This window comes from Geotrypetes seraphini, chromosome 13, assembly GCF_902459505.1.
Source record: "Geotrypetes seraphini chromosome 13, aGeoSer1.1, whole genome shotgun sequence".
Classification (NCBI taxonomy): Eukaryota; Metazoa; Chordata; class Amphibia; order Gymnophiona; family Dermophiidae; genus Geotrypetes; species Geotrypetes seraphini.
Window position 1 is genome coordinate 60852107 of NC_047096.1, and position 14189 is coordinate 60866295.

General features: G+C 45.2%; 1 protein-coding gene across 2 annotated transcripts in view; it reads left to right on the plus strand.

Moving 5' to 3' along the window:
- The window catches only part of TMEM98 (transmembrane protein 98), a 50332-nt gene that overhangs the window by 32266 nt on the left and 3877 nt on the right, over positions 1 to 14189 (plus strand). For both annotated transcript variants that reach the window (XM_033919322.1, XM_033919323.1), the window contains exon 6: positions 8226 to 8285. In XM_033919322.1, coding sequence (XP_033775213.1) covers positions 8226 to 8285 — 60 coding nt within the window. The remainder of the gene's footprint in view (positions 1 to 8225; positions 8286 to 14189) is intronic.

Genomic DNA, 14189 nt, shown 5'->3' on the forward strand with positions numbered 1-14189 from the left:
TATAAGATCATGAAGGGCATAGAGAGAGTAGAGAGGGACAGATTCTTCAAACTTTCGAATAATAAAAGAACAAGAGGGCACCCGGAAAAGTTGAAAGGGGACAGATTCAGAACGAATGCTAGGAAGTTCTTCTTTACCCAACATGTGGTGGACACTTGGAATGCGCTTCCAGAGGACGTAATAGGGCAGAGTACGGTACTGGGTTCAAGAAAGGATTGGACAATTTCCTGCTGGAAAAGGAAATAGAGGATTACTGTACAGGTCCTGGACCTGTTGGGCCGCCGTGTGAGCGGACTGCTGGGCACGATGAACCTCAGGTCTGACCCAGCAGAGGCATTGCTTATGTTCTTATGGGAACGCTTTATATCAGTCTGATACAAAGGCTCCTTAGTCGTTTAAATAAAGCAGGCTATAACTTTGTAAATAAATAAATAAATTGTATGTATATTTTGGTAACAATGGTCATCAGTTTCTGCAGGATCATTTTTGTTTGGATGATCATCAATATGCTTTCAGAAAAAACCATAGTACGGAGACTTTGTTGGGATCTATGCCTGATGAATTGAGAGTGGGTCTGGATGAGGGAAAACAGTTCTTGGTGGTGCTTCTGGATATTTCAGCAGCACTGTACAGATCCATGGTGAGACCTCATTTGGAGTATTGAGTTCAATTCTGGAGACCACACTACCGGAAAGATGTGCGGCGAATTGAGTCGGTTCAGCGAATGGCCACCAGGATGGTCTCGGGGCTCAGGGATCTCACGTATGAAGAAAGGCTAAATAAATTGCAGCTGTACTCACTAGAGGAACGAAGAGAGCGGGGGGACATGATAGAGACGTTCAAATATGTTACGGGCCGTATCGAGGTGGAAGATGATATCTTCCGTCCTATAGGTCCTTCGACCACCAGAGGGCATCCGCTGAAAATAAGGGGAAGGAAATTTCGTGGTGATTCCAGGAAATACTTCTTCACAGAGAGGGTGGTCGATCATTGGAACAACCTACCTCTGCAGGTGATTGAGGCCAGCAGCGTGTCAGATTTTAAGAGAAAATGGGACATTCACGTGGGATCTCTAAGGGAGTAAAGTCAGGGGGGTGGGTCATTAGAGTGGGCAGACTTGATGGGCTATGGCCCTTTTCTGCCGTCATATTCTATGTTTCTATGTTTCATTTGATATGCTGGATCATGCGATTTTGGTTTGCATGTAACAGAATATTTTATAAGGATGTATTGGCTGAAAGTAAAAGATACGATCCGGTACAAGTTACTGGAGAATGTCTTTATGTGCTTACAGAAGTTGGCCCCTAAACACTTGGTCCAGAGCATCTTGCCAAGTGAGCATGTGATCTGTCTGTACCATCCGCGCGGGAGTTAAGTGCTTTCCTCTTCCAGAAACAGTGTCTTTCACTGGGAGTGGAACAACCTTCCAGGAGACATTCGCCAGCAGTGAACTTTAGGAAACTGCTGAAAAGACACCTGTTCTGTAAGATGAAACATAGGGTCTGAGAGGCTGTGGGAGAAGGAGTGACGACTCTTGAATGCTGAGCGCTGGTCGCGGAGGTGTTCGATGGTCTGGTTTGTTTCATTTGGTTGTTTGATGTCTGTTATTGAGGCATCTTTTATGCCTTATGGAATTTTGTATTTTGATATACGTGTGGGTTTTCGTCGTTGATGCGACATGTATGTTATATGTAATTTGATTTGATATGTAAGTATGTAATTTGTTACAGTGTGTCTTTGAAGTGTTTTGTATGATAAATGTAAATCTTTTATTTTGTATGTTAATGTGTAACTCGCCCTGGATAAGGGCGGGTGAGAAATAAACAAACAAACTGTACCATACCATACCATATTGTTTCTTATATCCCGCAAATGTTAACTGGGAATCGTTGCGGCTTCTATAAGAATAATGCATGCAATTTTAAAATGAATTCTATATTTGACTGGCAGTCAGTGTAGCCCTCTCAAATCAGGTCTTACGGAAAATCAGTCTAGCCGCTGTGTTCTGGAGTAGCTGCAACCTCTGAAGTCCTTTCTTTGTGATTATTGCAACTCTTTGGCACCTTAGTATAAGAGGGCCAAAGAGTTGCAATAATCTAGATATAATCATAAGGGACTTGACCCGGGGGCTTCAGGGTAAAGTAGCACTGTTCGCCGACGCCGCCAAACTGTGTAATATAGTAAGTGAAAGCAATCTCAAGGATAGTATGACGGAGGATCTGATCACGTTGGAAAACTGGTCCTCGACATGGCAGCTGGGCTTCAACGCTAAGAAGTGTAAGGTCATGCATCTCGGCAGCAGAAATCCATGCAGAACATACACCTTGAATGGAGAAACACTAGCCAGGACTTCAGAAGAACGAGACTTGGGAGTAATCATCAGTGCAGACATGAAGGCTGCCAAACAAGTAGAGAAGGCCTCATCCAAGGCGAGGCAAATGATGGGATGTATCAAGAGAAGCTTCGTCAGCCGCAAACCTGAAGTCATAATGCCACTTTACAGAACCATGGTGAGACCTCATCTGGAATACTGTGTGCAATTCTGGAGGCCACATTACCGTAAAGATGTGCTTCGAGCCGAGTCGGTCCAGCAGATGGCCACTAGAATGGTCTCCGGACTCAAGGGTCTCTCATACGAAGAAAGACTGGGCAAATTGCAGCTCTATACTCTAGAGGAACGCAGGGAAAAGGGTGACATGATTGAGACATTTAAATACGTCACAGGTCGTGTCGAGCTGGAAGACAACATATTCGTTCCCAAGGGACCCTCGGTCACAAGGGGGCACCCGCTTAAACTCAGAGGAGGGAAATTTAGCGGTGACACCAGGAAGTACTTCTTCACAGAAAGGGTGGTGGTTCATTGGAACAAACTTCCGGTGCAGGTGATCAAGGCCACCAGCGTGCTCGATTTTAAGAATAAATGGGACATCCACATGGAATCCCTACGAAGGTCGAGCTAAGGAACTAAGTCATCAGCACTCAGACTTAATGGGGTGGGTCAGTAGAGTGGGCAGACTTGATGGGCTGTAGCCCTTTTCTGCCGTCATCTTTCTATGTTTCTATGTTTTTATGATCTTATCAAACGGCCTTTCCATGAACAAGTGTCGGCTCTTATTCATAGAAGCTGCAGTGCTGCACTTCCCATCCCATGTATATTTTTCAAAGATCAGTACCCCTTCTGGACATACCAGAAAATACACGGACCAATGGCGCCTCTCCTCCTCTCTGTCCCCCTCCTGCACACCTCATAAACTGTTTGCCAGCGGGAGCAGCTTTTTATACCTGCTGCTCCGGACCTCTGGTAACCGTACCCCTGCTCTGATGGCTTGTTTTAGACATTTTTAATTTGGACCTTTTTTTTCGATAATGCCAAAAGAATTAGATGTCTAGCCGGACAAAATGTCTAGCTGGGCCATCTTTGAAAAAAATAAAAATCAGATGTCTTGCCTGTTCAAAAATGGGCATTTTCTCCACCTGATTTGTGGATGGTTTTCTCAAAATGTCCCATTGAAAATGCCCTTCTATAGATCTAGCAGACTATAAATATGATAAGTAGCTAAGATTTACTTATGTATTTATTTGGCGTGGAGGAGTGGCCTAGTGGTTAGAGCAACTGCCTCCACACTACAGCTCCATCTGACCTTGGCAAGTCACTTAACACTTTACTGCACCATGGAAACCACTTTGATTGTGTAAACCACACAGAAAAAGCAGTATATCAAGTCCCATCTCCTCCCCCTTATTTAACTTCTCTATTTCCTACTTCCTTCTGACCTGATCTGCTGTGCTCTGCTCTCCAATAATTCCTCTCTTCCCAACCTAGTCAAAGTTCCTCCCCTTCAGGCTAGGTTCATTCATCTCTTATCCCTCCTCAGCAGATTCATCTCAAATTTCAGTTTTTTATACCCCTTTCTGACAGATGAATCATCTTAATATTCCCTCTTCCCTGAGCTACAGAACAGCTTTCTATCTGGGTTAATATATTTGTGAGTGATATTTCTGAAAGTTTAGAAGGTAAAGTGTTTCTTTTTGCAAATGATACCATGATTAGCAACAGAGAGCACCCGCCATGAGAAGAGATCTGCGAATGTTGGAAAAATGGTCTGATATCTAGCCGTTAAAATTTAATGCTAAGAAGTGCAGAGTGATGCACTTGGGGAGTAAAAATCCAAAGGAGCTCTATGTACTAGGGGGTGAGAGGCTGATAAGCACGGACCAGAAGAGGGAACGTGGCGTGATAGTGTCTGAGGATCTCAAGGCTATGAAACAATGTGACAAAGTAGTGGCCGTAGCCAGAAGGATGCCTGGCTGCATAGAGCGAGAAATCACCAGCAGAAAAAGGGAGGTGCTGATGCCCCTGTACAAGTCACTGGTGAGGCCCCACCTGGAATACTGTGATCAGTTCTGGAGGCCGTATCTTGCTAAGGATGTAAGAAGTCTTGAAGTGGTCCAGAGGAAGGCGATGAAAATGATATCTGGATTGCGCCAAGAGATGTATGAGAAGAAGCTTGAATACCTGAATAGTGGAAAGAAGTGATAGAGAACATAAGAACATAAGAAGTTGCCTCTGCTGGGTCAGACCAGAGGTCCATCTCGCTCCCACGGCGGCCCATCAGGTCCATGACCTGTAAGGTGATCCTTGTCTAAAACCCTTTAATTCCCTTTATCCTTCTATCTATACCCTTTCATAATCCTATTCCTACCTCTATCTGTATCTCTCAATCCCCGTATCCTTCAGGAATTTATCCAATCATTCGTTGAAACCCCATAGTGTACTCTGTCCTATCACAACCTCCGGGAGCGCATTCCAGGTGCCCACCACTCTCTGAGTGAAAAAGAATTTCCTAGCATTGGTTCTAAACCTGTCCCCTTTCAATTTCTCCGAGTGCCCCCTTGTTCTTGCGGTTCCCAATAGGCTGACGAATCTGTCCCTATCACACTTCTTCCTGAATCATAGAAACATAAACTCCCACAGAACCCAGCTATTCGCCTTCCCCCCCCCCTAAAACTCTGTCACTCCAATAAATTCCTCGACAAAACCTTCGCCTACCAGGCCGCCAAACTAAACCCATGGATAGCCCAATTAATCCTCGATGCTCCCACCTACCTCAGTTTTAGAAAATTACTCAAAACACACCTCTTCCAAGGCCAGGACACTTAATTGCCCCCCCCCCTCAAAGAACCTAAACCTCCTCCCGCCCTTTATTATGCCTCCACCCCCCCCCCCTCCTGATCCACTCTTTCCTGCCCCCCAACTTCATCAACTTCGTTGCCTGCAACTCTGTTCAATTAATACTTAACTGTATGTAACTATGTTTAAATTACTGTGAACCGCCTAGAACTCACTGGGTATGGCGATATACAAAAATAAAGTTGTTGTTATTATTATTATTATTACCTTCTCTATGCCTTTCAGGATCTTGAAAGTCTCTATCATGTCTCCTCTGAGTCTCCGCTTCTCCAGGGAGAAGAGCCCCAGGAGGAGGCATTTAAATATTTAAAGGGTGTTAATGTACTAACAAATCTCTTCCAGGGATGGAAAAATGATAATACAAGAGGACTTAAGATGAAATTGTAAAAGGGGGAGGGTAGACTCAGGAGCAGGGTTACCAGACATCCGAGAAAACCCAGACATGTCCACTTTTTAGAGGAGTGTCTGGGCTCCTGAACAGACTTTCCAAAACCCAGCATTTGTCCGGGTTTTGGAAAGCCCCGACAAGCTCCGGTTGCATCTAGAGCAGGGATTTCAAAGTCTCTCCTCGAGGGCCGCAATCCAGTCGGGTTTTCAGGACTTCCCCAATGAATATGCATTGAAAGCAGTGCATGCACATGGATCTCATGCATATTCATTGGGGAAATCCTGAAAACCCGACTGGATTCCGGCCCTCGAGGAGGGACTTTGAGACCCCTGATCTAGAGCATACGCAGATGACATCACACATATCCACGCATGCTCCAGGCCCTCCAGATGCGGCTGGAACTCGTCTGCAAGAAGAGAGGAGATTTTGTGGAGGCAAGGCTGGAGGCAGAATGGGGCGGGGTCACAGAAAAATATGTCAACCTACTCAGGAGGAACGTTAGTAAATAGAAGGTGGTGTAGTGAGGGAGAGAGGCTCTTGGGACGGTGGTGCCCGTCCCCACCCCCTATCCCCATTGTGCGTGCCCCCCATTCCCTGCCATGACCAACAACTTCAACATGCTCCTTGCGACCGTGTCCTCTCCCTCTGACATCACTGAAGGCGCCCTGTGTGCACATTTGACCGTCCACCATGCCTGAAATGCCCTCCCTGGAGAGGTGGTAGAGCCAAATCAGTGACAGAGTTCAAAAATGCATGGCATGGACACAAAGGATCCCTGAAGAATAAGAGAATCGCATCGACACCAAACTCTATGGAACAAGAGCTATAACTTAATTCACGAGGAAAAGGAGTGTGCAAAATGGCAGCCCCCAGCAGTGAGCCGATGCTGGGCGGACTTCTACGGTCTGGGTCAAGTATGTGCCAAGACGGATCGGGATAGGCTAGAGTTAGCTTGGATGGTGACTCCCGTAGTGGGGCAGATGCCAGGCAGACTTCTATGGCCTATGTCCCGGCCTTGACAATATGGAACAGGAGCAAGAATGCACATTTTTACCACACTCATCTAGTCGGAGGGTCTTGCTTATCTCAGGGGAGAGGGGAATAACATCTTATAGTGGAACTTAGCAAGCAAGATGAGTATTGGCTGGAGTGTTGGTTTAATATTACTTCAAAATGACCACACAGGTCCTTTACCTTCTGTCATTCATTAAGTATGTTACTAAGTTTCTGCCAGGTGTTTGTGACCTGGATTGACCACTGTGGAAACAGGATACGGGCCTAAATGGACCATTGGTCTGACACATTATGGCTGTTCTTATGCCCAAAGTTGGACGCGGTGCTATTGTCTAAAAGGTGTTCAGCCTGGAGTCCCTTTCAAGGAACTGCGCTTGGCACAGGTTTTTCCCAGCACCTAACTCTGAATGCCCTCCCCGCCTAAGCTGAGACCGTCTACTCAGTGAATGCTCCAGGGTCGGCCAGCTAGGACTGCCTAAAATAGCTGTCCTATCGTTGGCCAATTTAACTTCATCAGGCGAGGCTGAATAGCGGCACTTAACCAATGAAAGAGCAGCGTACACTCCACCTCGTAGTCTCCGCTCTGCAAGCGATCATAGATTCGTGTTGCCAATCCCCCGTCTTGCACGCCTTGAATCGACCAGGCGCTCTGCATTTCTCTTCACCGCCTCAGCACTCTGGCTTTCACTTCCTCGATGCATACGAAATGAACCCCCCCAACTTAAGAAGTTTAAATCTGCTATGAAAACACGGCTGGTCACCCCAGGTTTTTCCTGAAAGATGAGATGGCAGCCCGGTCCATGTGTTTTGGCTGTTTATGAAGCACTCCTTGACCTACACAGACTCTTGCATGATTGCTCCTGATTAATTTATGGAGCATGTATGGTTGGGCAGACTGGATGGACCATTGGAGTTCCTTTCTTCTCTTGTAAATTGCACACCGCCTTGCTCTGTTTTAAACAGCTAAAAGCGGCATAGTAAGTCACAAATAAATACACATACATGGATCTTCAATGCTGGTGCCTGGACATGAGCCAGTATTGAACATCTGAGCATAAAGCCAGTGGCAAACATTGTGGATTGTAGCCGGCTGAATGTTAGGGTAAAGGAACTGGATATACCACTTTTTCTGTGCAGTTACAATCAATGCGGTTTACATATTTTTTAGACAAGTACTTGTTTTGTACTTGGGGAGATGGGTGGTTAAAGCTACAGCCTCAGCACCCTGGGGTTGTGGGTTCAAACCCACATTGCTCATTGTGACCCTGGGCAAGTCACCTCCATTGCCCCAGGTACATTAGATAGATTGTGAACCCACCGGGACAGACAGGAAAAAAATACTTGAGTACCTGAATAAACCATTCTGAGCCTTCCTGGGAGAACGGTATAGAAAATTGAATGAATAAATAAATAAGTGTTAAGTGACTTGCTCAGGATCACAGGGAACTGCAGTGTTGGTGAGGCAGCTGCTCTAACTACTAGGCCACTCCATAATGTTACTCTTGACCATAGAGTGGTATTATTTAGAATACTGAACATGTCCATGAATCGCACAAAGCGTAACTTGATTATAGACTACAGCACTGTTGTACGATGTATAACTATTTCCTTCCCTGTATATTTTACCTGCAGAGTGGATGATGTTGTGAGATCCATGTACCCTCCCTTGGATCCTAAGCTTCTGGATGCCAGGTACGTTCCCAGCCCTAGAACACAGGCTGGAAAAATAATGTTATTTTACATTACTATGTCTAAACCTATTTTCTTTATAAAGGGGGCTGAGAAATAAGTTTAATTGGGGTAAATAACTTTGTGTTAAAGCTGAGGAGGGGTAACTGCTCAAGGTCCGAAGAAGCCTAGGATCAGTGTGGAGGTAAAGATGTTGGGAAATGCGAATGGGGCAGCAGAAAAAGATAAAGAGCCGAGGACAGGAGGGAAGGAGTCGGTCTGTATGCGGAGAGAGAACGGATGAACAAACAGGCATGAGCAGAAGGGTTACAGAAACTTCAGACTCAGACACGATGTGCCAAGTGTGTTAGACTTAGGGTAACTATGTGGAAAAACTCGTAAGTTTCATGGCTCCACGTCATTCCCTTCTTGGTTGGGCTGAGAACCTTTCAGCACCCTCTTGTACTCAAGTTTCAAGTTTGGAGATCAAGTTTATTAGGATTTTATATACCGCCTATCAAGGTTATCTAAGCGGTTTTTACAATCAGGTACTCAAGCATTTTCCCTCTCTGTCCCGGTGGGCTCACAATCTATGTAATGTACCTGGGACTATGGAGGATTAAGTGACTTGCCCAGGGTCACAAGGAGCAGCACGGGGTTTGAACCCACAACCCCAGGGTGCTGAGGCTGTAGATCCAACCACTGCGCCACACACTCCTCTTAACTTACTCTATTACCCAGTGACTGTGAGGCAGGAAGAAAAGAATTGTCCAAGCCCAATAATAATATATCTGCTGACTTTTGGGTCTTGAATTTCCTTGGCCTTGAATAATCTGAGTGCCTCCATTGCATGGACTGTTTTGTCTCAGGATCACAGTGGTGTAGCCATGTTTCATCAACAGTAACCAGTTGTTCCAAAATGCTGGCACCACTTCCCTGAAAATGTTGCAAAATCAGCTTGGAAGTGTTCACGCGACGTCATTTCTCGTCAGCATTCAAACATTTGGGCACCCATTGACCGACAGCTTCTGTATACCCAGCTACTCGTGGATTAGGACTTCTGTAGTGTCTCAACAATTGTTTTAGCCGATATTTGCTGATTTGCCAAAATCAAGTCATGGTCAAGGCCTCCCAGACCTTGCTGCAACTTCGGTCTCGAAATCTCCACGTTGATGCATACCACTTCTTCACCGTAGGGCTTGATAGGCATTTGCCACTCAATCATTTTTCTTTCTTCTAATGATTAAAATTGAATAATAAATTTGAAATAAAAAAATTATTTTTCCAAGGCAGATCTGATATTGAAAGGGGTTATGCCCCCTTTATTACTAAAATTAAAATATCATTCCCTCATTATATCCCATAAGAGATATAAATGTTGGGTCTGGTAGAAGCACTGGGCTATGTGAGCCCAAGGAAGCAGCACAGCAGCAGTAGGAAGAGATAACAGGAGACCATAGGTGGAGTTTAGAGGGGGGTACAAGGGACTTATTCTTTCACAAACTTTGTGCATGTTCTGATTTGGCTCCCTGGCTTCTTTCCCGCATCTTGCGCCCCCCTCTTTGCTCCTGGTAAAACTCTGCAGCCACCTCCCAGCACTGCTCCCTGGGCTGGTTGCTTATTCCTTGGCCACTGGAGCAGTATCAAACAGGCAGGAAGCACAGTGCCTTAGTACAGATGCAGGCCGAGCTTGCTCTCCTATGCAGTGTGGAATATTTGAGGTTTCAAGCTGTGACCTTTGCTGTGCTTCCAGAGCACAGGGGTGGCTTATTTATTTGAGCAATTGTACAATTAAAAGGGTATTACTGTTTTAGCATGCAGAGATAATATAACACCAAGACATAGGCTGGCAATCTGGGCTGAGCGGGGGAAGGCATAGCACACACAAAAAAAGCAATGATAGAATAATATGAAGAGAAAATCGGAGAAGGGGAAACAGTTTGAAGTCAGCTAATACAGTGAATCTTACTCAGACTGTACAGGAACGGGGTTGCCTTTGGCTTGGATCCTGTGAATGCCAAAGAGGAATATTGTAGGGGGTGGGGAAGTAGGATCAGACCCAGGTAGGGTTATCAGATTTTACGTCAGTAAAATCCGGCCCCCTAGACCAGTGGTCTCAAACTTAAACCCTTTGCAGGGCCACATTTTGGATTTGATGGTACTTGGAGGGCCTCAGAAAAAAAATAGTTAATGTCTTATTAAAGAAATGACAACTTTGCATGAGGTAAAACTCTTTATAGTTTCTAAATCTTTCCTTTTGGCTAAGTTTTAATAATAATATTGTCATTTATAGCTAAAGAGACATATGATCAAGAAACTGTTTTATTTTACTTTTGTGATTATGATAAACATACCGAGGGCCTCAAAATAGTACCTAGCGGGCTGCATGTGGCCCCCTGGCCGCAAGTTTGATATCACTGCCCAAGACTCTCTCCCCAGGCCTGCCCAGTCCCACTCTCAGCTCCGCCCCAGCCCTGCCTCTGCTGCCTGTTCGTTGGGCAGAAAGGCATCCGTGCATGTGTGGATGCGACGTGATGATGTCGTGATCATGAGTGTGACATCCGGAACCCCTTCCCCGGACATGTCCTCAAAAGGAGGACACACCCGTGGAAACCCTAGACCCACGAAACAGGTGGTCAGGGAGAGCAGAGCAAGGAAATGATCTCCTGTGGGAGACGGGGAGTTACAAATTGAGAGACCAGTGAAAACTGCCAATGAAAGGAAGCCTCACTTGCTGAGGAGAGTGAGAAGTTGGAAACAGTGAAGGGATGTTTCTCAACCTGCATGGAAGGGGTGCACTAGAGTCTGCTGGGGAATGAAGGAAACTGCCTTTCTGTGGTTACAATCAAAGCAGCTTACGTACAGATACTTATGTTGGACCTGAAGCAATAGAGGGTTAAGTAACGTCCAGGGTTATAAGCAGCTGAAGTGGGAATCAAAACAGATTCCCCTGGATCCCAGGCCACTGCACTAACCACTAGGCTACTCGTCCCCTTGTCTAGAAGATTGGGTCAAGGGTAGGGTTACCATATATTTCTCCGGGAAACCCCAGACACATGACTCCCACCCTGCTCCGCCTCCAGCCCCGCCTCTGGTTCCACCCTCACCAAGCCTCCTCTCTTCTTCCAGACGAGCTCCAGCCGCATCTGGAGGGCCTGGAGTAACCTGGTAGGTGGTTAGTGACCCATAGAGAGGGGGTCCCAGGCCCATTTCCCAACTCTAACCACTACATTTATGGTATAAAGTGTGAGCCAACCAAACCCCACCAAAACTCTACTATACTGCCATATAGGTGCAATCTGGGCACATAAGGGCTATTGGGGTAGTAACAGGTGGGTATAGTAGGTTTTGAGGGAGTTTTGGAGGCTCGCCATATATTATAAGGCACCCTTTATGTGAAGTTCACAGCAGTGCCATGTAAGGTGTTCCACTGCTTTGCTGGCATGTCTGTGTGCCCAGTGTAATATAAATGGTGACCTCACCTACATCCAAATGGCTTGGATATTTTGAACTTGGATGCTGTAGTGGTCAAAAATGGCCAAAAAAAGGTTAGCTGTCCAAGACATCTAAATAAATCATTTTTGAAAAAAGAAAGATGGACATCTAATGGTTTTGAAAATGGACGTTTTCAGCATCCACATTTTGGACGCACTTCTCATGATATCCAAATCGTACATAGATGCACTCTCAAAAATGCCCCTCCATTAGTACAAGTTGTAACCTTCTTAGCTGGGCGTTACAAATAAGCCAGGTTTGATTTTATGGGAATGAAAAGCAAAGGGCAGAATGACTGAAAATCTAGAAACCCTTCATGATAATGTTTGACACCTGAAGGTTAAAATAAGGGCATTATCTAAAATGACCCCTAGAATCCTAACTGATTGTATTAGAGATAAAGGCGCTCAGTCATTAGTGGGTCAGATGATATGAGAGACGAATGCCAAGAAAAAGTAATACATTCTGATTTGGTAGAATTGAGTTTTAGACCATCGAGAGAGCGACATTTTGATATGGCGACCAGTTTAGAAGGGGATGAAGAAGTTGAATGTCATCTCCATATATAAAGAAAGCAAAGCCCGGAGACTGGATAAGAACATAAGAAACGCCCTCACCGGATCAGACCGAGGTCCATCAAGTCCGGCGATCCGCACACGCGGCGGCCCATTTAGGTACTCCTTTTTGGAGACCCGGCTTTACCGTATCCCTCAATATGATATGCAAGAAGGTGTGCAACCAACTTGCGTTTGAATCCCAGAACAGTAGTCTCCTCCACAACCTCCTCCGGGAGTGCATTCCAAGCAACCTCCTCCGGGAGTGCATTCCAAGCAACCTCCTCCGGGAGTGCATTCCAAGCAACCTCCTCTGGGAGTGCATTCCGGGAGTGCATTCCAAGCGCTGTGTGAAACAGAATTTCCTGTGCAAGTGGATCCAGATAGATATTAAATGAATAAGACCAAAAACAGAACCCTGATGTCAAAGGGCGAGCCGACACCGACGTGGGCACGCTGCTCACGCAAGAGACGTTAAAAAGATACGGGGAGAGGGAAGAGAGCACACGCATGGCAGCCCAGGCACTGCTCACCCTTACCACGCCAACTGAGTACAACACGTTTGAAAGGGATACGAAAAGCTACTAAAAACCAGTGCTCAGCCTGTTAATGAGGTGTAACATGATCAAATTGACATTTGTTAAAAAGCCATTTAATATATGTGTTCTTTATACGCTGCAATCTTCTTAACTGGTAATTAGTAATGGTTTAATGGAGGGAGTGAACAGTGATCCGAGTCTGAAGTTACAAGAGCCATAAACAAAGTACGTAATGACTGAAAACGTGCTGGTTCAGATATAAATGATGTATTTTTAAACAATCCTCTACTCGGGAATAATAATCTAACACATCCTCACCACTTCCCAAGCATAACCCGTTCTTCAAACACAACTTTGTCAGAGCTTTTTTTCGGGCCTCGGTACCACCACTCCACCGCTGTCAAAATTGCTTTAGCGGGAAGAATTACGTGAGAGATCCTCACTGGCCCATATTATTCATTGAAATATTTTCACTATTTGTAATACTTTAACTTATCTTTTTTTGTTGCTTTTTATATTCAGACCCGGGAGAGACAGACCCGACATGTTTCACATCAGAATGCTGTTTCAAGGGTGGTGGTACCGAGGCCCGAAAAAAAAGCTCTGACAAAGTTGTGTTTGAAGAACGGGTTATGCTTGGGAAGTGGTGAGGATGTGAAAACGTGCTAGAGCATGAATGGTTATGTCCAGTGGTGTGGTAAAGATAAGCAGTCGTCCCCCCCACCCCAGTGCAGGATTCTATTGTCGGTACAACCAATGGAAGTATCCCAAAGTAAATCCGTTCCACTCCATAAATGACGATAAAGTGAAACGTCCTCGTTACTTCAACTACACAGGTCTGTTTCAACCATAATGGCTTCTTTAGGAGAAAGTACAAATGCGCCACAATTCCTCCTGGGTGGTGGCAGTTCTGTGCTCTGAAGAATGACTGTTGGGTGTGAACGGAGGATGTTTATGCTTTATAGGGATAAGTCAAAAATGTATCGTGGAATGGGATCATGTGGAGCAAGCCATTGCGATAATATTTATGTTTTATTGATGTATTTATTAGGATTTGTTTACCACCTCCTTGAATGAATTCACCCAAGGTGGTATACGACAAGAATAAGCCATACGTTGGCAATAGACAATTACAGCAGTAAAAATATTGAAACATTATAGCTTAGTATGCTACTTACAATGTTTTTTATACCCCCGTCCTGCTGTTCATCTTCTACCAACCTCGCTACGCTCATGTCGCACCTCTCCTTAAATCACTTCACTGGCTCCCTATCTGCCATCGCATACAGTTCAAGATCTTATTGCTGACCTACAAGTGTGTTCATTCTTCTGCCCCTCAA